Raw genomic sequence first — 24,784 nt, 5'->3', positions numbered from 1 at the left:
CACTTCTAAACATAAGCTTTGGCCTACATATAACCAAAAAGGCCTCCTAATACCCTTTTATCTCTGTACCAAACGCAGCCGATTCGGAGCCCAGAGTGTTTTATGACCACTCTGAAAAAAATCAAGGACACAGTATCCTTGAGAAAAGGAACAGCTTTTAGTAAAAAGGGCCAGTTTTGTGAAACCTCTGAGTGCCTGCTTCAACTACATTGCTAGAAGGTTGACTGTTTCACATCTCTTTCTAACACAACTCCTTTCAGATTTTTAAAAAGTTCTCATATCAAGGGTGCAGCAGGATGGAGTAATTATTACAGTTGGCATAAACTCAAATTGGCAAGAAAAGATCACCCATGATTTTCTTGTAGTTAATTAGTAAGCATTTGTCTGGCAATGTAATAAACAACAGCCAGTCTGTCTTCCCTGCAGGCTTGTTCACAGAATTCAGTATAGCATAGGAACAGATGACATGTCCCTCTCCCAGAGCAATCTGTGCCCAGGTTGAAACTGGTTCTTACAGACACATCCTTACCTTTCCCCAAACAGTATTAGCTACTTTTAACTATAGCTAGAGCAAATATGTGTCTACATTTTTATAGTGCCTTTGGGGTTACATTAGGATCTTTTTCAGTGTAGACTCAGCAAACCTGCCAAATGAGAGACTTGGAAGACTCTGTGTCTTGTGCAGTCCTGACTTATTTCATTCCAACATTGATTAGATCTTGAATTGTCTACGTAAATGGCTTCAGTACTCCATCCTTTAACTGTGCCAATAATCTCTCCCACCTTCTTTGATGGCTTGGTGTCAACTTTTGCTTGCCGTGCTCCTTTGAAGGGGTTGAGGACCTCTTGCAATATTAAAGGTGCTTTATAAATGAAGGCTGTAGTTGAGACAGTCTGAGTTCAATTCCTGACCAGCAGAGAAAAATACCACACAAAAACAACAATTTTTGAAGTTCGATTTTATTCAAAAAGATATGGCAAATGTGTGTACTGTGAGAGAGAACTGGTGCTTTTTTTGAGCACATTTTTCATGAGTAAAGCACATAGTTGGAACAGAATAGAGGAAGTTTTACATTACAGTGGTCTGGGAGAAAGTGAGAACTGCAGGTGCTGGAGATCAGACTCAAAAGGTAAGTATAGCCGGTCTGGCAGCATCTGAGGAGCAGGAGCGTAGAAATTTCAGGCATAAGGTCTTCAGCAGGAATTAGTCTATGGAACTTAACATTGGAGTGCTTAATACTGATGCCTGTGACCGAAGTGGGAATATGCTACATTTTCTGACAATGATTTGTCTAACCTTCATGAGCAAGATTAAGTAATGAATTTGGAACAAAATGGGATTGCAACGCGCACACAATGGTTGAGGTAATCACTAAGGCTGAGAGAAAGTTGCTCTTGGCCTTAAATGTTCGTTAGATTAATTTCTCCTTCCTCAAGACCAACTGCTAATTGTCCTTCCTCTTGTAGAATTATTCAAGTGAGCGTTTGAGGAAAACGAATGAACTGCTGAGAGGAATCAAGTTACTGAAACTCTATGCTTGGGAGAAAATCTTCCATAAAAGCGTAGAAGAGACTCGACGCAAGGAGCTAACAAGTCTCAAGTCCTTTGCCCTCTATACCTCCATATCTAGTAAGATTCAGTTTACATTACAATTTAAAAAGTTTAACATCAGTTTGTCTATGATACGTTTTCTTGCTTTATTTTAGGGTGTAATGTGTTTGTTTCACACTTCAAACAAAAAACCACGATAAATCATGGAATCATAACAGGTCTGCTTTTCACAAAAGGGTTCTAAACTACATAATAAGGTTCAGAGGAGATTAGGTGGTTGAGCGAACCCTCTTTCTACAATGATTGAAAGGTCCTTCAGTTCAGATACAAGTGTCAGATTGAGTTCTGGAAGGTTAGAAGAAATTAAAGAATCTAACGATGCTTATTAAAAATAGGATGTCAAAATTAATTTTATCTGTCTTTCTTGGACATAAACCAACACCAGTCAAAAAGTTATGGGTCATGTGAACTTGGAGCAAGATCCCTTTTGATTTATTGATCAGATACTGGACAATGTAAAATGAAACTTGTTGACCTATGCTGAATATTTCTTGTAACATTCCTCATGATGCTGAGAATGTCTTCCTGCCTGACAAAACATCAAACATTTTAAAATGTAGTTTGTTGGATATCTCTATTGTTTTCCTGTTAATAACAGTTATTTTGACCCAGTAAGAAGGTGCTTAATTCAGATGCATCTCTAATTATCAAGGAGTTCTACTTCAAAAAGCGTAGATGCTGACTTATAGAGGGAGAATTGAGTCAAATTGTTTGTTATCTCAAGCCAGCACCTTCCCAAAATGGAGTGGAGAGCAATCATGTACTGGCTTCAGATATTAGCTGTGAAAAACAACGGAAGCATGACTTTCCTGTGCTGGTACAGTCGTTAGGACTGCTGCCTCACAGAACCATTGACCTGGATTTGATTCCAGCCTTGGATGAGTGTTTGTGTGGAGTTTGCACATTCTCCCTGTATTTGTATGGTTTTCCACTGTGTGCTCTGATTTCCTCCCACTGTCCAAAGATGCACAGGTTAGATGGATTATCCGTGGGAAATGTGCGGTTATGAGGATAGGATGGGGGGCTGGGTCTAGGTGGGATGGTCTTTGGAGGGTCAGAGCAGAATTGATGGGCCAAATGACCTCTTACCACATTGCAGAGATTTTGTGAAATCATTTTGAAGCAAGTATCTGTGACAACATATAGCATCCACTCTACCCTGTTTTCAAATTGAAGACATTAAAAAAGGAAATACTTGGAAAGTAGGGTGGCGTCACAAAAGGAAGAAGACAGGTTAGTATTTTGAATTTGTATGTGTCTAACTTACACTCTGCTTAACAGTTGTGCTGGAGTATGAATTCATTAGTACCTAGCTGGAAGCTTTCTAATAAAACAAAACTAGCTAGCAACTTGAACATGCAAATCAGCAGCAAGAAAAGGCTGTTCAGCCCCTCAAGCCTTCTTTGCCATTCATTATGGTCATTGCTAATCTGATTATACCTCAACTTCACGTTCCCAAGAGCCATTGACTCTTTTGTTAGTTAATAATGTGTCGACGATATCTATTGTGACACTGCCTCCACTGCTTTGAAGAGAGTTCCATAAACTCACAATGCTTTGAGAGAAAAGAAGTTCCCCACATCTCCACCTGAAGTGGGAGACATCTTATTTTTAAATTGTGCCCCTTAGTTCTCCCACAAGGGGAAAAAGTCCTTTCAGCATCCACTCTGTTAATTCAACTCAGAATCTTATGTTTAAATCCAATCACTCTGATTCTCATAAACTCCAATGGGTAGCAACATAGCCTATCCAAACTTGCTTCATAAAAGAACACCCCACCCCATTCCAGGTATCAGTAGAACTTCTTTTGAACAGTTTCTATTGTGTTTTCTATTTCAAACATGTGTATGTATCTGTGCGAGACATTGTGAATTGATGTGATGCAAAGGAAATTGAGTGTTCTGACTTAGAAGTCACTGAAAGTTAACATGTAGGTGTAGCCAACAATTAGGAAGGCAAATAGCATGTTGATGTTATTTCATAAGGATTTGTATACAGAAGTGCCAAACGTCTTGCTGCACATATAGAGTCTTGGTAAGACATCACCTGGAATATTGTGCTCATTTTGTTGTCTCATAGAGAAAGTGCAATGAAGGTTCACCAGACTGATCATTGGGATGGCAGGGAGAGATTGAAGAAACAAGGCCTGTATTTTATATAGTTTAGAAGAATGATAGGTTATCTAATTGCACAGTAAATATTTTTCTGTAAGGCTGAACAGAGTGTGTTTGAAAGGATATTTACTATGGTTGGGGGGTCCAGTACCAAGGGGCACAGTCAAAGAATAAGAGGTAGGCCATTTGAGATCTGAGATGAGCAAGGCTCGGGAAGCTCAGTCATTGATTATGTTTTACACAGCGATTGGTAGATTTTTGATTACTGTTGACCTAAAGGGGTATAGGGATAGTGTGCGAAAGGGCATGCAAGTGGATGATCAGCCATGATCATACTGAATGATGAAGAAGACCCGATGGACTGAATGGCCTGCACCTGTTCCTACTTTGTAGTAATCCTGAGATTCCACATGTAAGGCTCTGTTTCTTACTTTAATTCCCAGTTTATGACAGTTCTGTAGCAAGAACTGCTCCCTATTATCCCTTATGGCATTGGTCTCACACCGAGATCCTTCCACTCCTCTTACCAAGTTCATAGAATCACAGAATCAAACAATCCCTACAAGTGCACACCAACCCGCTGAAGAGTGACCCACCCAGACCCATTCACCTACCCTATTCCTTTGCATTTTCCCTTGAATAATGCACCTAACCCACACATTCCTACATTATGGGCAATTTAGCATGGCCAATTCACCTAACCTGCACATCTTTGGACTGTGGGAGGAAACCTTTCACTTTATCACATAAGTAAACACACCCTGTTGGAGTCTCAGTCAGAGTGATGGGGGTAGAATCTACCCCTGAATTATCTAATCTGCTACAATGACAATGTTTCTAATCTGTTCTTCCCCAACCTTTGACTGCTGGCTTTTCCATGCTGCCATGGGTAATATTCTGGCTGTCCATATACTACTTATATCCTTATGCTCACAGGTAGTGAGTACATTACACTTATTAAATAGAAACAGTGTCTATGGGATCTCCTTCCCTATCCCCCTTGGTCTTCTTTACACTGTTGATGTTTTTCCCCTTTTTGCCCTGTTCTCTTGCGAAAACTACCAAAATATTCCCCCTTCTCTTACAAAAAGATAAGAAATCAGAAATGGAGTCAACCATTCAGCCCATTGAGACTGTTCCACATTCAAATAGATCATACCTGATCTTCTACCTCATTGTCATTTTTCCTCATTACCTCTAAGTTCCTTTATGTTAATATATGGAAATCTATTGATTTCTGTCTTGAACAGCAGTGGTTGCCACATTCTGCATTCTGTTCTATTACCCTAATGTACTTTTTAAAGGTATAATTTGTCTGGTTAGCATATAAGACATTACTTTTCACTGTATCTCAGTACACATGAGAATAATAAATCAAATTAAGTGATTGAAATGTCCAACATCACAGACATCGACCTGCTGAACCACCATCTCCTTCTGTGATACAGAATTCCAATGATTCACCATTATCTAAGTAAAGCAATTCCTCCTGACTTTGAAATTGTACCCCTTAGTTTTAGAATTCCCAACCAGAGGAAACAGCTTCACAGAATGCTGGAGAAACTTTGTTTGAAAAACGGTCATATTGGTTTTAGAAAATTAACTCTGTTGCATCCATAGATGCTAGATGTGCTGCGTTTCTCTAATATTCTGTGTTTAAAAATTAAAATAATTGAATGTTTGAATTCATCAGAGAGGCTTTAGAATTTAGCATGATATTTTAGATTTTACTCCACCCGTTTTAATTGCATCACCCTTTTGCCAGGTTAGTTTATAGCTATTAACTAAAAATACTGATAAAAGCCTTGCTGATATTCAAACTCAGGACTTCCTATTTATTTGATGGGCTCTTTTACCAATTAGAAAAGAATAACAAAGGGATCAAAACTATCATGATAGGTGTTAAAGAGTCAATTGAAAAACTCAACAACTTTAGAAAGTGTAAAACGTTAATTACATCCATATATATTAAAATAAATTAAGTGATAGCAAAATATTCTGACTTGTGTATAAAAACATCTTTCTAAAAGGCACTTGTGCCACAGGACTGGAAGACAGTTAATATGCCAACATTTAGAATAAAACATAGAAAAGATATCCAGCAAATTAGCTTATATTTGTTGGTACAAAATATAATGGAATCTTTCCTCAAAGGTTTTATTTTTAAACATCCTAGAAGCTGAAAATATCACAAAAAGCATGCATTTGAAAATAAAAGGTCATGGTAGTGAATGGCTTGACAAAGAATTATGCAGTAGTCCAAAGACTGAACAGCTTAGAGCTATTTTAGCTACAAATGTTTTAGTAAGAGGCTATCTGAAAGAGTTATTTAACATTATGAAAATTTTTGATAGGGTAGATTTAGAGAAGATGGTTTCATTTAAGAGTTTTCCAAAGGATTTTGATAGGGAATTGTACAATAAACTCAAGCCTATGGACAGAACTTTAGAGTCGGGGTTAAATTATAGAATGTGAGGTAAGCGTGAAAAGTGAGGTGGCTACAAATTTAAGTCTGTATTAATTACAAGAAAGTAGGTATTAGTTATTGGCAAAAGTGGGAGTGGTGTTTCTGAAAAGATCAGTCCTCGGCTCACTTTTGTTCATTACATCAATGATCAACTACATCAGTGATTTGGACTCAGAAAGTTCAAAGTTAATGGATGACACCAAACTGATAGATATGGTAAAGACAATGAAACATTGAAAAATACAGGAAAATATTAATAATAGTGCAGAATAGGGAGGCAATTTGCAAATGAACGTCATTACTGGTAAATGTGACATGTACATGTGGTGGAGAGAATAAGAAGGCCATAATTGCTTTAAAAATTAACATCCAAGTGGGGTAGAGGAACAGTGGAATTTTGGGTACAGATATGTAAATCACTAAAGGTATTGATGCAGATTATATGGTCAGTGAAAAAATTAGACTAATCATTTTAGTTCATTCCTATAGATATCAAATTGAAAAACATTAAAATTAGATTAAATTTGTAGGCAGACCTCGTTAGATCACATAGATCACTGAAAACAATTCTGGTCTCCATATGACAGCGGTTTTACACTGGAGCAAATGCAAAAATGACCTACAATCAGAACTCAGTGGTCATACTTATTGGGAAAGATTTTAATAGGCTGGGGCTGTTCTTCCTTATAAGTGAAGACTGAGACATGGCCTGACAGACATCTGTAACATTGTGGAAGGCTTTGATGGGGTGGATGTATAAAAGATTTTTCCACGTGCAGATTCCTGAACCGAAAACCATAAGTATAAGATAAGCACAATAGGGAGTTCAGGAGGCTTTTCCTTACTCTGAGTGGTTAGAATTTGAAACACATTATGTTACGTTGTGATGACTTGCATTAAGAGAATGTTGGATATACATATGATGGCGAAAGCAATCATAGGCTATATTGATTGGTGCAAGAAGAAAGTGTAGCGGTATCTATAATCACCACCGCAAACCCATCACTGAAATTATCACTAACATTTGTACCTACTGGGTTTTTTTCTATTATTGAAAGGTGTTTGACTGATATCACTCTTGCCATTCCAAATACAGCTCAAGCATTAAAAGCAATAGCTTTTCTCTTCCTAACCCCACATACCCCTTGATCCCATATATTTTGGGCTTTGATTCCTTAAAATGGGGTTAACTTTCACAGAAATGCATAAAGTACATAATGCAGTATGCATATGTCAAGGTGTTGTACTGTACCAGATGAATTTTTAATTTGACATTGCAGGATTGGATCAATAAATGATGCGGGCAACATGGTAGCACAGTGGATAGCACTGCTGCCTCACAGCGACAGAGACCTGGGTTCAATTCCCGCCTCAGGCAGCTGTCTGTGTGGAGTTTACACATTCTCCCCGTGTCTGTGTGGGTTTCCTCTGCCTGCTCTGGTTTCCTCCCACAGTCCAAAAATGTGCAGGTTAGGTGAATCGGCCACGCTAAATTGCCCATAGTGTTAGGTGCATTAGTCAGAGGGAAATGGGTCTGGGTGGGTTGCTCTTCGGAGGGTCGGTGTGGACTTGTTGGGCTGAAGGGCTTGATTCCACACTGTAAGAAATCTAAATCTGTAATCTAATCTAAAATTCGATGGTGTCATTCAGCCTAGGTAAAGTTTTAAGATTCATCTCAGTTCACTTTTGTGTGGTTTCATTCTCAGTGATTTGGACAATTGCCTTCTTGAACATATGTATTTCTTCTCTCTCTCTCTCTCTCTCTCTCTCTCTGTTTACAAGTAGGCTTGGCCTCCAAGTAAAAACATTTGGCTGGAATTTATGCAATCATCTGCGATACCTCCATTGAAATATTGGTGGAGGCCTGGGAGAAAGGCCAAGAAAGCAATAATTAGCACTGTCCCTCTAAGGTTTCCATCGATATTCTGCCAAATTTATGCTAGAATTTGTTTGACAGCACAGACATTTTACCTCCTGTAGTGTTGAAATGTCACACGTCAAGTGCATGCAATGATATCAAAATGCTAATCCTAGTAAATTAACATGCAGTTATGTTTTATTAGAAAAATCCATTAATAATTAGTATACCGGAATAATTTTCAGTTTGAGAGTTTGTCAGTGTGCCCAATAGGCCTCAACGCACCACTGTTATTCTGTACCACCTTATTAGTGAGTTCTGAAGAAAACTCCAGAAAATTCCAGATCTGCCTAGGCATCTAAAGTATGCCTGAAACATTGGTCCCTGTATGAGGCACCTGGTGGTAATGTGGCTGTTTTTGTTTCCTGTTCTTTATATGGGGTGTAGGCATTATTGATTACCCGATAACAACTAAGGAAGTTAAAAATAGTTTCAAATTGAAAATGACCATATGATATAGCAAAGATGTGTGGTGAACCAGAGGTTTGGGCAAGTTGTAAAAGCTAACAAAAGATGACCAAAAAAGAAGAAAGTAAATTAGGATGGCAAATAGCAAATAACATAAAAATAGATAGTAAGTGCCTCTTTAAATCTATCAAGGTGAAGAGAGAGGCTGCAGTGAACATAGGCCCTTAAGTAATGAGGGTGGGATAATAATAATGGGGAACAAGGAAATGGCAGAGTTGAATTAATACTTTTTGTCAGTCTTTATGATAAAGAACACTACTAGCATTCCAAAATATTGAATAATGAAGGATTGAATCTCTTGGGGAAATAAACAAATTAACTATCACTAGAGAAACAAATGGGAATAAAGGCTGATAAGATCCCTAGACATGATAAAGCTTGAATCCTAGGATTTTAAAGGAATAACTGCAAATGTAGTGGATACGCTGGTAGTAATCTGGTAGAATCCTTAGATTTTGGAAATATCTGTGTGTCAAACAAATTCTGGCATAATTGTGACAGAATATCGATGGAAACCTTAGAGGACAGTGCTAATTATTGCCTTCTTGGCCTTTCTCCCAGGCCTCCACCAATATTTCAATGAAGGTATCGCAGACGATTGCAGAAATTCCAGACAAATGTTTTTACTTGAAGACCAAGCCTACTTGTATGCAGAGAGAGAGAAGAAACACATATGTTCAAGAAGGCAATTGTCCAAGTCAAACAAGACTAGAAAAGTGTTAATATTGCGCCCTATTCATAAAGGGAGGCAACAAAATACAGGTAAATATAGGCCAGTGAGCTTAACATCTCTCATTGGGAAACTGCTAGAATCTACTAGAAAGAATATAATAGTTGTACATTCAATCAAGCTGAGTCAATATGACTTCATGACTGTGAAATGGTGTGACAAATTTGTTGGAATTCTTTGAGGAGTTACCAAGTGGTGTAGATAAAGGATAACCAATAGACATAATTTATTTGGATTTCCAGAAAATATTTGATAAATTATCCCAGGAGCAAGTGCTGGATGTCATGAAATGCATAAAAGTAGATAAATCCCCATGTCCTGATCAGATGTACCCTAGACCTCTTTGGGAAGCTAGAGAAGTGACTGCTGGGCCTCTTACTGAGATATTTGTATCATCGATAGTCACAGGTGAGGTGCCAGAAGACTGGAGGTTGGCTAATGTGGTGCCACTGTTTAAGAAAGGTGGTAAGGACAAGCCAGGGAACTATAGATCAGTGAGCCTGATGTCCGTGGTGGGCAAGTTGTTGGAAGGAATCCTGAGGGACAGGAAGTACATGTATTTGGAAAGGTAAGGACTGATTAGGGATGGTCAACATGGCTTTAAGTGTGGGAAATCCTGTCACATGAACTTGATTGAGTTTTTTGAAGACTTAACAAAGAGGATTGATGAGGGCAGAGTGGTAGATGTGACCTTTATGGACTTCAGTAAGGTGTTTGACAAGGTTCCCCATGGGAGACTGGTGAACAAGGTTAGATCTCATGGAATACAGGGCAATTCGCCATTTGAATACAGAACTGGCTCAAAGGTAGAAGACAGAGGGTGGTGGTGGAGGGTGGTTTTTGAGACTGGAGGTCTGTGAAAAGTGGAATGCCACAAGGATCGGTGCTGGGTCCTCTATTTTTTGTCATTTATGTAAATGATTTAGATGTGAGCATAAGAGGTATAGTTAGTAAGTTTGCAGATGACACCAAAATTGGAGGTGCAGTGGACAGCGAAGAAGGTGACCTCAGATTACAATGGGATCTTGACCAGATGGACCAATGGGCTGAGAAGTGGCAGATAGAGTTTAATTTAGATAAATGTGAAATGCTGCATTTTGGGAAAGCAAATCTTAGCAGAACTTATACATTAATGGTAAGGTCCTAGGGAGTGTTGCTGAACAAAGAGACCTTGGAGTGCAGGTTCATAGCTCCTTGAAAGTGGAGTCGCTGGTAGATAGGATAGTGAAGAAGGTATGCTTTCCTTTATTGGTCAGAGTATTGAGTACAGAAGTTAGGAGGACATGTTGCGGCTGTACAGGACATTGGTTAGACCACTGTTGGAATATTGCATGCAATTCTGGTCTCCTTCATATTGGAAAGATGTTGTGAAACTTGAAAGGGTTCAGAAAAGATTTACAAGGATGTTGCCAGGTTTGGAGGATTTGAGCTAGAGGGAGAGATTAAATAGGCTAGGGCTGTTTTCTCTGGAGTGTCGGAGGCTGAGGGGTGACCTAATAGAGGTTTATAAAATCATGATAGGCATGGATAGGATAAATAGACAAAGTATTTTCCCTGGGGTGGGGGAGTTCAGAACTAGAGGGCGTAGGTTTAGGGTGAGAGGGGAAAGATATAAAAGAGACCTTACGGCCAACTTTTTTCATTCAGAGTAGGGTACTTTTATGGAATGAGCTGCCACAGGAAGTGGTGGAGGCTAATACAATTGCAACATTTAAAAGGCATCTAAATGGGATATAAATAGGAAGGATTTGGAGGCATATAGGCCAGGTGCTGGCAGGTGGGACTAAATTGGGTTAGGATATCTGGTCGGCATGGACGAGTTGGACCAAAGGGTCTGTTTCCATGCTATACATCTCTATAAGAAACCATGTGTTATGGCAAGTATATTGGCATGGATAAAGGGTTATATGACTAATAGACAGAGAGTTAGGATGATAACCTTTTGTGTGTGTGTGTGTGTGCATATACACACTGTTGCCACATTTGTGGATGACACAAAAATAGATGGGATGGCAAGATATGAGGATGACACAAGGAATCTACAGAGGGCCATAGACCGGTTAAGTAAGCTTAGCCGATGGAATATAGTGTGGGAAATGTGATTTTGTATTTTATCAAGAAAATCAGAAGAACTGAATATTATTTAAATGGAGAAAGGCTGCAGCACAAAGGGATTTGCGAGTCCTTGTGCATTAATCACAAAAGGCTAATATCCATGTTCAGTGGATTTGTTGAATTGCAAATGGATGTTAAATTTTATTTCAAAGGGAATAGATTGAGAAAATAACGAGATATTGCTAAAACTATTGAAGTCATAGTCAGACCACATATGAAATACTGTGAACAGTTTTAACCCTTTATCTCAGGAAATATATACTCGCATTGGAGATAGTTCAGAGAAGGTTCACAAGGTTAATCCTGGCTATAGAGGCATTTTGCTATGAAGAGAGGTTGAGTGTGTTGTGCTTATACTCATTGGAGTTAAGAAGAATGAGAGGAGAGCTAATGAAACCTATGAACTTCTTAGGACTAAACTGGCAGGTGCAGAGAGATTGACTCCCCTTGTGGGAGAATCTAGGACCAGAAGAATACTTTCAGAGTGAGGCATCACTAACTGAAAATAGAGAAGAAGTGAAATTTCTTTCTTAGATGGTAATGAATCTGAGGAGATCTTTACACAGATGGTTCGGTTATTAAGTGTGCTCAGTTAGATTTTTTCATTATTAAGGCAGTTGAAGGTTTATGGGGAAAAGGCAGCAGATTCGATGGACTGAATGACTTATTTCTGCTCATATGCCTTCTGGTCTTAATATGTCTGTTCCCTTGACTGGTCACTGCTGACAACCGTGACAAAGCATGCATGCATGCTAATGCATGCAAATAAGATGGTGGCCTCTCTTTGAGAATTTTGTCTAGTCACTAAACGTTTCATTGAAAAATTGAACATTTTACTCTTTAAGTTGGAAAGCTTTGTGCTGGATTTTATCATCTTTCTTATCACTGCTCACTTTGTTCAGAGGCTGTAAAATCCCACCCTGAGTTCCTGCCTATGTTATCGAGCTACTTTCCTATTCTATTTTCTGTCATTACTTGAGTACAGACATCAATTTTAACAGAATCGTCTTCTGTCAGAATTTGTCCTTAGTGTACGTATGTTACGCAATCCAACATGAGTAAGTATTCAGACCAGTTCAAAGTTTGTGAGAAGACTTGTAGCCCGGGTGTTCGTTGTTGTGGTTCTGTTCACCGAGCTGGGAATTTATGTTGCAGACGTTTCGTCCCCTGTCTATTCAATCAATAAGCACATCAATCTGGACCCAATATACCGACCACTCCAAATTTTATTATTTTTTCACTGTAAAGAGTGAACAAAAAGTACTCTCAGACCTAACGTGGATGAGTGAATTTTCCATCCTTTTACCTTTCTCATCCTTTTACAAAGTATACAATCTCAGTAGAACAGAAATCTGCTGTCACCCATTATGTGATGATCATAAACTACAAGGCAAACCAAAAAGTATTGTGCAAATCCACATACTCACAATTGGCACATGGTTAGTCTTGTCTAATCTCAACTTCTCTCTTGCGTACCTCCATCTTGCTATGTTATATCTCACAACTAATATGCATTATACCTTTAAGAAACATGCTCATTATATCATCTCTGTATCATAATGTGTATTGAGGGTGTAAGTATCTCTAACTGCATCTTACCTGGAGCCACTTGAAGCATGGCACTCTGATGGAAGCATGCAACAGTTTGTGTCCAAATAGTTCAGCAGTAGCCCTGACACTGAAGTGCCTATGAGTGTAATATATGTAAATGCCAGGAACTGTTATAAATGCCTATTGAATCTTTCAGAATTATGTCACCCTTGTAAAGTTCTTATCTTGTGGGAACAAACATGCTGTACTTCATCAGGTACAAATATTCTGCTGAATGGAAATGTTTATGACATGTTGCAGATCACCCTCCTGTGCACCAGCACATCCCACCCCAGTACATCATTGCTGCTATGGGCTTGATGAATATCTTCCTATTTGATGTACTGCCAACAATGTCCAAGGCACCTCCCATCCTAATTGTAAGCTCACAAGAACTCTCTGGTAAATATTTATGAAAAAGAATTAACAAAGCTGCTGTAACAATTGAGCATTTATTAAATTCAAGCTATCTGGATTTGGTGAATTTCCGTGAAGTGTACTGATTTGCATCCTTTCTCCATCCATTTTCCAAGATCCGAGAAAATGTGCTAGAGACAAGGAATGTTGGAGTTCAGTGAAAAGTTTCTCAATTGCCCTCAGTTATCCTCCCAGTTGCCTGTGCAAGGACACAGACTCTAATGAACAATTTGCTCCATGCAGCCAAGCACACTCAATGGGATTTAGAATCAGGTTCGAGATGTAATTATTTTTCCTCTCCAAATTTACCTTTGTGGCCAATCCTACCCAATGTCTTCTCTTTGTTGTGTAGAGCCTGACTGTTACACTGCCCAGTGCTATTCAGATTACAAGTGAGCATACTTTCAAGGGAATGCTGCTTCTGCATGACCAGTTGATACCTGCACCACGTGTTCCAAATTGCTGTATAGATTGCACACCCGCACAATTCATTGGGAACATTGTCTGCTTACCCATGCATTCCTGCCCATTAAAGATTCCCAAAATTAATTTTAGCCACTAATTATGCATTGCAAAGGAAAATGCAAGCTGGCTAAAATGTGATCTAAAGATATGACTCAATGTGGCTCCACACAGCACCAGGGCAAATAAAAGAAATCCAAGCTTTTCAAATATAATCTGATGCAGAATAATCTTTGATATAGTTTGCCTTGTTTCTAGCCGTTTCATTAATTTCTAAGCTGTATAAATTGCAGATACCACATGATGAACTTGGGGATTACATTTTTTAATATGACTGTTAAAGGCAACATCAATTGGTAGAATGAACTTTAGACCACAGCATAAAACTGCTGAAGGCTATGTGGTAATCGTTATTAAATTACCAATCTCAGAGGACTCCACAGGATGTGTTATGTGAGTAATGATTTATGTGAAAGATTTATATTCAGTGAAATGGAGATGCTCACTTGAGCTTGAAGATAAGATATACTGTGGGATAAATTACTTATCTAGCATGATTTTTCATCTAACTGTGTTGTTCGTGTGTGTTTGATGCTTTATCTTGAGTGGAACCTGAATGTTGTTCTAAAACCTCCAATTCTGTTAGCTGTCTCATCCATTGCTCACCATAAAGCCTTCAAATATCAATTTACACAGCACTATTTTGAATGCTTCTCATTAAGAAAGTATGAGATGAAGATACATTTCCAAGCTCAGTTGTTCTCTTGTCAATTTAGTCAGTTCATCAATATCTGTTTACTTAATATTTCAGTAAATTGTCAGCACCAAAGGGACCAACACTAACAGGCAAGGCAGAAATATGCGTGGCAGTTAACAGAATGGTTTGCAGTATTTAATATTAACACATTGCTTGCAGAATGAAGATAGATGGTTTCGGCTTCACCACTACTGATATCTATCTCTAAAAATAATGAAGGTCAAAGACAAATTCAACATATAAACTGGCTAAAAGTAAACAGCACTGTTGCCAAAAGATTGCAACAAACATATGAGGCCAATGAAATTGAACTTCTCTAAATCACAAGACAGCTTCTGGGAACTAGACTTACTAAGCTCATGTAATCGCAGTACTATTTATATGTAAGTGTGCTGTAGATATCTCCAGAGCCAGTCATTCCATGCAAATGTATTCAGTGCCAAGCACACTATTAACAAACTGGAAATATGTTTCTGAGTAAAATGTTGCAGTTATATGGTTTAATGTTTCATTGGATAAAAGCTGCACAACTGATTTCTGGCACAAATCAATAAAGTATTTGATAAATAATTTAGCCCTGATTTTAACCTTGCTTGCCTGGCAGAATTAATGTGGGAGAGATGCTAAAATAGTGGATCGTGGTCAGTAACTATTCTTACCCACCGTCGTTTTAACTGCTGGGCTTTCAGGACCATTAAGGTCATGTCAGCAGAGAGGTAGATGCTTTATTAATCTGGAACTGTTACAATCTATTGATATAGTCCAGAACCCAATATGATATAAACTGGAGATTGAACCTAATTGCTGCGGTCAGGAGAGACCCAGACAAATAATTTTTCATTAATGTTTTCACAAAGGGTTAGCACAAGCATGAGTTGTCTTTTGAAATCTTGTGTTCCCTGTATTTTCATTCATTATAGGAAGAGCCTCCACCCCGGCACCTGAAAGACACTGTCTTGCTCTGTGTTAAAATTGATGCTGAATGAACCTGATGAGGTTATTCAACTTTGTTCTTGGGTCCAGTTCAAGTTTCAGAACAAAATCTACATTTTTCCGATACCCAAAATTACCTCTCTTGATTTAGGTATTGAATTAGGTCTTGATTTGCTTTTGCTTTTGAACACTTTGAGTTAAACTTGACTACACTAGATGGCAGTACATTCCATAAGTTGCTAATGATGAATGAAAATGATATACTTGTAGGTTAACTTGCAATTTCCTTCATTTTTAATTATGTCCTTTGTCTCCTTGAGTTTGATGTTCCATAATATAAAGCTTTCTATTCACTTCACTGGGTCATCAAGGTAAAAGTCCAATTTATCCAATAGCAAATAAATTGGGTGCATATCACTGCTAAGGCCATCATATATCCATTTGTATTATTTTTGAACAAATGCTAAGAAGACCATTATATTATCTATTTTGAGTAATCCCATACCAGTGGCTTTTGGTGGCTATAATTTATGTGAACAGTCTTAATGTGACATCTAGGGTATAAATAATTGAAAACTAATCAGAATTATTGGGCTGACTCTTAATTTAATTTAGCTAAGTGTCAGTTTCATCAAGTTTCATGGAGGGTTTGCCTCCTCAAAGCCTAATGAGATGTCTCTTTTGCCTTATCTTACCAAATGCACCTACCCTCTATCCCAGTTCTAGTCCCATTCTACCACTCGCTGTACCAGGAAGAGTTGGCCATTGTCAGGATAGTTCAGAATGGGCCAGTACCATCGTTAAAATGTCATTGTGCTCTCAGAGAAGAATGGTTGGCCTTCGTTGTTGCTGCAATTTACCCCAGACATGGCAGACAAGGTGAAATCGATGCCTGGCTTTGCAGGTAGTGACATGGAGATCCTGGTGGACTGAGTGATGCAGATGTGGGATGTCGTTCTCTCCAGAACCAGCAGTGTAGGCTATGACACAAAGTACAAGGTAGCCTGGTACCAGGTTGCAACCCAGGTCTGTGCAGTCTCTGCCATCCAGAGGAATAGACAGTACATAGTAAGAAGATCAATGACCTTCTCCATTCCATTAGCAAAAGTGGCACGAGTTGCAAATACAGCAATTAGGAGTCTGGTCAGTTATGTCTCCGGGCTGATCCACAGCAAATACAGTCCTGGGAGTCTGTCCATCCGTTGTTCAAGAGAATGCAACAAAGGGAATGTAGGGGCAGCAGGGGATAACTATCAAAGTAATGGGAGATCAAGACTGGGGTTGGGGGGAATGCCGATACATTTGTAGAGATGGGAACAAGGTTAGTGATGGGGGGGGTAATCTGTATGTGTTATAGGGGTTATGTGGAATAGGATCATAGGGCATTGTAAGCAATGGGGGGGGAGGACTATTGGCAATGACTACTGCCGTGGTTTGACAGGGTGAGCATAGAGGAGCAGGGTGGCATCATTGAGATGTAACGTCAGGTTCAGGTGATAGGGAGAACAGTTGTAGATGGAAGTTGGAATGGGAATGGGTTACAGCACATCAGGCAATCTCTTTTGTATGCTGTGTATTGGTTAATCAGCCAACACGACACCTTCACAAAGTGGTCCTTCAGAATAAGTGGTGAGTTAACTCACAAGGTACCCACTCTTATTCCCATGTTTTAGGAAGCCGAATGTTACAGAGGTGGGTTAGGCAATAAATCCCCCTATTTGGCAACCTGCCACTGTCTGGTGAGAAACCAGCCATGCCTCTAGTCAAACCTCACTATAGCTCATGTCACTCAGAGCCTAATAAGATTCTGCCTTAAGAGTTTACAACTTCCAGCAGGCATTGGTACACCCAACACCAGACCTGTGGGGGTCTCAAATCTTCTTAAAATAACAAATAGGTACCTGGTGCTGTAGGCCCAATCAGGGTGCAATGTCAAGCCAGTATCTCCAGAGGTGCGCACAACCCAGGAAGCTGGGAACTACCACAGCATGGAGACACCCTACACTGCCTTCATTGAAATTATAAATTAAAAGGCACCAAGCCAGCATGAAAATCATATTGAAAGAAAGGTTCTTCCACAGGCATATTCACTGCCGGGGGTGCCATCACAACTCCTGGCTACAATGTGCAGGCATAGAACCTCTGGGTCTGTGCCCCTGCCTTGCCTCCACTGGGAGGCTTCCTTGAGTGAGCTGGCAACCTTCACACCTAGCAAAAAGCCTCTGAAATGTTAACAAAACACAGGTAGGGGCACAAAAGTTCATAGATATTGGAGCTGAATTAGGCCACTCGGCCTATCTAGTCTGCTCCGTCAATCGATTATGGCTGATATGCTCTTCAGCACCATTTTCCTGCCTTCTGCTTATATCCCTTCAACCCATTACCAATTTAAAAATATGTCTAATTCCTCCTTAAATTTACTCACTGTCCCAGCATCCATTGTACTTTGCGGTAGTGAATCCCATAGATTCACAACCCTTTGGGAGAAGAAGTTTCTCCTCAATTCTGTTTTAAATTTGCTAGCCTTTATACTAAGACTGTGACCTCTCTTTCCAGAATTGCCAATAGTCCTCTTCCCCATTGCTTACCATTCCCTATGATCCTATTCCACATAATGCCTATAACACATACAGATTACCCCCCATCTGCTCCATGTCTGTTGTATCCATTCTTTTTATCATCTTGAATATCTCAATTTGAACTCCCCACATTCTCCTAAATTCCAGAGAGTATAGGCCTAAACTAGTGAATCTCCTCTGAACTGCCTCCAATGCCATTACATCTTTCCTCAAATAAGAGGATCAATACTCCAAGTGCAGTCTCACTGATCTCCAGCATCTGCAGTCCTCATTTTCTCCTCCAGTCTCACTGATACCTTGTATAGTTGCAACAATACTTCCTTACCTTTATACTCTATTCCTTTACCTATAAAAGCCAATATTCCATTCACTTTCTTTATCATCTGCTGTACCTGCATGTTAGTTTTCTGTGACTCATGAATGAGGACACCCAGATTCCTCTGTACTGGAGCACCCCAGAGTCAGCCCATAAATTGGATCTTTACTGAACTTATTGGACGCCTGCCTCCATGGAACAACCAGGAGACCCAAGTTCCGAGCACAACTTCAGAATATCCTCTTCAAACAGGAATGTGTTGAGAAGGCATTGTGACAATGCTGTCTCCTATTTTCTGTGAACAATGCCCAACAAACCAACCCCCACCTTCATTCCCATAGCCACTGACTCAGAAAGTGAGCGGCACGGTGGCGCAGTGGTTAGCACTGTTGCCTGACAGCGCCAGAGACCCCGGTTCAATTCCCACCTCAGGCAACTGACTGTGTGAAGTTTGCACATTCTCCCCTTATCTGTGTGGGTTTCCTCCGGGTGCTCCGGTTTCCTCCCACAGTCCAAAAATGTGCATTGGCCATGCTAAATTGTCCGTAGTGTTAGGTGAAGAGGTAAATGTAGGGGAATGGTTGTGGTCGGTGTGGACTTGTTGGGCCGAAGGGCCTGTTTCCACACTGTAAGTAATCTAATCAGAAATGTCCAGTCCAGCAATTGTTGTCAGATTTGAACATAAATAGAGATGTAATGGAGCTTAAGCAATGAAAAAAAAGGAAAGGGAAAAAAAGGGCCAAAGTGAATGTTTGTGATAGTGTAGAAGATAGGAGAGATTAAACGTCGAAAGAAATAGTGGAGCAAAGCCAACGCAGATAATATCTGGACAAATAAAGATAGAAATGTGCCCAGAAGGGACTTTTTAAATAGGGCAAGACCTAAACAGTACCAATAGCTGCTGCCCAAAAATAATGGAGCCAGAATTCATGATCTGAATTTGTTGAATTCACTTTTCTGTCGAGAAGGCAGGGAAGTGTCTAAATCAAAATATGTGATGTCAAACTTACATTAAACGTTTTGTTGTCATCCTCTTTATTTATTGAATTTATCCAACTTTTTTGAAATGTTGTTGGCGGTCAAAGACAAAGAAGTCAGAGTTGGGAGTGGGAAGGAGATTTAAAACGATAGACAACCTGAAACTTGGAATAATCCATGTGAATTAATCCACCCATTTTCGACGAAACCATGCTGTGAGCAGTGAATACAATATGCTAAATTAGTAGCAGTACTACAGTACTGGAAGGACTGTTTGGGCACTGGTCAATTGAAGGAATGATGCAACAGGGAACGTGTTGTATCTGCTGTGCTTGAATGGAGAGGTACTGTAGTTAGAAGCACAGTGGGGCAGTACTGAGAGTGATTGAGGAATGGATCAGAGTTTTGCAGAAAGTATCTCGGATTGTATCTTTGGGGTCATGAAGGGAGAGAGTGACCAGCCTCAAGTCATTGTCCATGTAGGTACTAACGACATAGGTAGAAAGAGGGATAGGGATGTAAGGCAGGATTTCAGGGAGCTAGGTTGGAAGCTGAGAGGTAGAACAAACAGAGTTGTTATCTCTGGTTTGTTACCTGTGCCACATGACAGCGAGGCGAGATAGCAGGTGAACACGTGGCTGCAAGGATAGTGCAGGAGGGAGGGTTTCAGGTACTTAGATAATAGGGGCTTATTCTGGGGAAGGTGGGACTTGTACAAACAGGACTGTATTCAGTTGAACCAGAGGGGTACTAATATCCTGGGTGGGAAATTTTCTGGTGCTATTCAGGTGGGTTTAAGCTAGCTCAGCAGGGGGATGGGAACCATGGGTGTAGTTGCAGTGCACAGGAGGATGAGAGTAGGAAGGACAGGGACAGGATTTCAGTGTCACAGGAATGTGCTGGCAGACAGCGAAGTGGTTTGAAGTGTGTTTACTTCAACACCAGCAGTACTCGAAATAAGGTAGGTGAGCTTGCAGCATGGATAGGTACCTGGGACTTCAATGTTGTGGCCATTTCGAAGACATGGATAAAGCAGGGTGAGGAATGGATGTTGCAGGTTCCAGTGTTTAGATCTTTCATTAAGAACAGGCAAGGCAGTAAAAGAGGGGGAGGCGTGGCCTTGTTATTAAAGGATAGTATTACGGTGGCTGAGAGAACTTTTGATGAGGACTCGTCTACTGAGGTAGTGTGGGCTGAGGTTAGAAACAGGAGAGAAAAGGTCACACTGCTTGGAATTTTTTATAGGCCTCCGCAGAGTTCCAGGGAGGTGGAAGAGAGGATTAGCAAAATCATTCTGGGTAGGAGTGAAAGAAACAGGATGGTCATTACGGTGGACTTTAACTTCCCCAACATTGACTGGAAATGCTATAACTCTAGTACGTCAGGTGGATCAGTTTTTGTCCAACGTGTACAGGAGGGTTTCCTGACACAGTATGTCAATGGGCCGACAAGAGGGGAGGCCACACTGGATCTGGTGCTTGGTAATGAACCAGGCCAGGTGTTTGATTTAGTTGTAGGTGAGCATTTTGGAGAGAGTGACCATAATTCAGTTACGTTTAGTTTAGTGATGGAAAGGGATAGATACATGCCACAGGTCAAGAGTTATCGATGGGGCCAGGACAATTATAATGCGATTAGGCAAAAATTAGGATGCATAGAATGGAGTAGCAAAATGCAGGGGATGCAGACAATGGAGCTGGTTTAAGGAACAAATATTGCATGTTCTTGATAGGTATGTCCTTGTCAGGCAGGGAGGAAGTGATAAGGTAAGGGAACTGTGGTTTACAACAAAAATTGCATCGCTTGTTACGACGAAGAAGGAGGCTTATGTGTTGATGAGGCAAGATGGTTCAGATCAGGCGATGGAGAGTTACAGATCAACTAAGAAGGATTTAAAGAGAGAGTTAAGAGCAAAGAGAGGACACAAGCAGTCTTTAGCAAATGGAATAAAGGAGAACGCTAAAGCTTTCTATAGGTATGTGAGGAATAAAAGGATGATTAGGGTAGGAATAGGGCCAAAGACAGAAGTGGGAAGTTGCGTGTGGACCCTATGGAGATTGGATGGGTGGTAAACAAACATTTCTCATTGGTTTTCACTCAGGAAAAGAAGAATATTGTAGAGGAGAAGAATGAGGTATGAGATATTAGACTAGAAAGGATCGAGGTTAGTTACGAACAGGTGTTATCAATTCTAGAAGGAGTGAAAGTAGACAAGTCCCCTGGGCTGGATGGGATTTATCCGAAGATTCTCTGGGAAGCTAGGGAGGAGATAGCAGAGCCTTTGGCTTTGATATTTGAGTCGTCATTGTCTTCAGGTTTGGTACCAGAGGACTGGAGGATTGCAAATGTTGTGCCCCTGTTCAAGAAGGGCAGCAGAGATGACCCAGATAATTATAGACCGGTGAGCCTTACTTCTATTGTAGGAAAGGTTTTGGAAAGGATTATAAGAGATGAGATTTATAATCATCTAGCAAGCAACAATTTGATTTCAGATAATTAACATGGTTTTGTCAAGGGCAGGTTGTGTCTCACAAACCTCATTGAGTTTTTTGAGAAGGCGACCAAGTATGTAGATGAGGGTAGGGCAGTTGATGTGCTATACATGGACTTCAGTAAAGCCTTTGATAAGGTTCCACATGGTAGGCTGTGGAGAAAATAGGTAAAAACAATGACTGCAGATGCTGGAAACCAGATTCTGGATTAGTGGTGCTGGAAGAGCACAGCAGTTCAGGCAGCATCCGAGGAGCAGTAAATCGATTTTACCGCTCCTCGGATGCTGCCTGAACTGTTGAAGAAAATGCAGAGGCATGAAATTGAGGGTGATTTAGCAGTTTGGATTAGAAACTGGCTTTCTGAAAGAAGCCAGCGAGTGGTGGTTGATGGAAAATATTTAGCCTGGAGTCCAGTTACTTGTGGTGTGCCACAAGGATCTGTTTTGGGACCACTGCTGTTTGTCATTTTTATAAATGACTTAGACGCAGGCATAGGTAGATGAATTAGTAAATTTGCAGACGACGCTAAAGTCGGTGGAATAGTGGACAGTGTGGACGAATGTTACAGGTTGCAGGGGGACTTGGATAAACTGCAGAATTGTGCTGAGAGGTGGCAAATGGAGTTCAATGCAGCTGAATATGAGGTGATTCACTTTGCGAAGAACAACAGGATGGCAGAGTACTGGGTCGATAGAAAAATAATTGGGAGCGTGGATGTGCAGAGGGATCTTGGAGTCCATGTACATAGATCCCTGAAAGTTGCCACCCAGGTGGATTGTGCTGTTAAGAAGGCATACAATGTGTTAGGTTTCAGTCGTAGAGGGATTGCGTTATGCAGCTGCAATATCGTGCTGCAACTATACAAAATGCTGGTGCAGCCACACTTAGAATATTGTGAATAGTTCTAGTCCCCATATTTCGGGAAGGATGTGGAAGCATTGGAAGAGGTGCAGAGGAGATTTACCAGGATGTTGCCTGGTCAGAAGGGAAGGTCTTATGAGGAAATGCTGAAAGACTTGGGTCTATTCTCATTGGCAAGAAGAAGGCTAAGAGGGGATTTGATGGAGACATACAAGATGATCAGAGGATTAGATAGGGTAGACAGTGAAAGTCTTTTTCCTAGGATGATGTGTGTACGAGGGGGCATAACTACAAATTAAGGGGTGATAGACTTAAGACAGATGTCAGAGGCAGGTTGTTTATGCAGAGAGTGGTAAGGACGTGGAATGCCCTACTTGCTAATGTAGTCAACTCAGCCACATTAGGGAGATTTAAACAATCCTTAGATAAGCACATGGATGATTTTGGAAGAGTGTAGGAGGACGAGCTGAGAATGGTTCACCGGTCGGCGCAACATCGAGGGTCGAAGGGCCTGTTCTGCGCTGTATTGTTCTATGTTCTAATAGTCCCTTGAGATGCTCAAATTTGAGACAGGAGAAGGTGAAGATGTGTTCAATGCTGACATCAAGCTGGAAGCAAAGGACAAGGTGAAGACTGATCCATTGAGAATGTAGGCTGGTGAGTGGAAGGTGAGGAGAAGGCAAGTGGTGTTGGCAGGCATGAAAATGGATAAGAGCAGAAGTGGAGGAAATGGGATAGACACTGTTGGAGGTCCTGTCACGTTCTGGATAGAAATCTTCAACTGAGGAAATTGGAAGGCATACTAAAGGAAGGTGATGTCATTAGAACAGATTTGACAGGGTGGAGAAACTAGGAAAGTAGAATAAAGTACTTACAGGAAAAGTGTGGGAGGAGGTTTGGCAGGCTTATTGTGGGTATTTATCAATAATCTATTGTCACAAATGCAAGTGCAGAAAGTGAAGAAACATGGATGGACTATATGACTATGAGGAATCTTTCCATTTATGATGAGAACAGAAAATGACTATAATCCAATACAGCTCGAGTGTGGAACTCCAAATTGGCACTGCTGGCATTGAATCAGTGTTGCTTGCTATTTGATCTGTTCTGTACACTTCACTCAGCTATCATTGTGTTGTCACTAATAACTTTACTGATATGTTTTCTGGCATAATTCATGTGCTTGTACACTGAAGGTGCCACTCTGAACTTGCAAAGATGCATAATACCCCCAAAAATTAAGTAAAATTAGTTTTAATAACAGAAATGAACTTCATGAACAAGACAATTTGTTTATTATTTTCTTCAGCTTTGTATTTTTAATGATATTTACAGTGAAAGCCCATACCCAGTGAAAGCTGTACCCTTCTTCATTACAAGAAAAAAGAGGGGGACTTATACTCTGCTCTCATGTGAAACAAAAGACTTCTGACTGACCATAAGCAATATTATGGGAAGTTATGTTTGTTCTTTGAAAATCTTGCAAATAAAATGCTGCTTTTTTTTAATAATTAAGTTGCAACGTCCCTTCTTCAACCTCAGTGTTACATTGCAACAGGTAGTTTTATTTCAGATAGTCCCTTTTTAGTTTAACATACAATGGAGGCTGGATGGACAAAGCTGACTGGGAAACAAACAGACATCTAACTTACTTAAACGTGTCAAAATGCAACCTATTAATGTTGGGCCCTGTGTCCTTTAAAAGTCAAGCCACATTTCCAGAATGAAATACGTTTATGTTGTCTATTGTGTTGTTAGAACTGAGCTGCTTTAATTTTGTATCTTCACAAGATTTTCTCTTTATTTGCAGTTTTTATGAATGCAGCAATACCCATTGCAGCAGTCCTCACAGTAAGTAGCTGGTATTTAGTTTGCTCTGACATGGTACATATTTATTGTATGAATAGTAACCTTGCAATACAGAAGCTGAAATAATTGATATATTACAAATTCAAAACTACACAGAGGTGAAAGA

At 40.1% G+C, this 24,784-nt stretch overlaps 1 protein-coding gene across 8 annotated transcripts in view; it reads left to right on the top strand.

Annotated features, from left to right (window-relative positions):
- Positions 1–24,784, top strand: part of abcc8 (ATP-binding cassette, sub-family C (CFTR/MRP), member 8) — a 234,343-nt gene that overhangs the window by 113,305 nt on the left and 96,254 nt on the right. For 6 of the 8 annotated variants that reach the window (XM_043705956.1, XM_043705955.1, XM_043705950.1 and 3 more), the window contains exons 11-13: positions 1,468–1,630; positions 13,276–13,416; positions 24,620–24,660. In XM_043705956.1, the coding sequence (XP_043561891.1) occupies positions 1,468–1,630; positions 13,276–13,416; positions 24,620–24,660 (345 nt within the window). The remainder of the gene's footprint in view (positions 1–1,467; positions 1,631–13,275; positions 13,417–24,619; positions 24,661–24,784) is intronic. The other 2 variants (XM_043705957.1, XM_043705958.1) reach the window with 1 other exon arrangement.

Source organism: Chiloscyllium plagiosum, chromosome 16, assembly GCF_004010195.1.
Source record: "Chiloscyllium plagiosum isolate BGI_BamShark_2017 chromosome 16, ASM401019v2, whole genome shotgun sequence".
Classification (NCBI taxonomy): Eukaryota; Metazoa; Chordata; class Chondrichthyes; order Orectolobiformes; family Hemiscylliidae; genus Chiloscyllium; species Chiloscyllium plagiosum.
The sequence above is the reverse complement of the archived record's forward strand: the minus strand, read 5'-3'. Positions and strand labels throughout refer to the sequence as shown.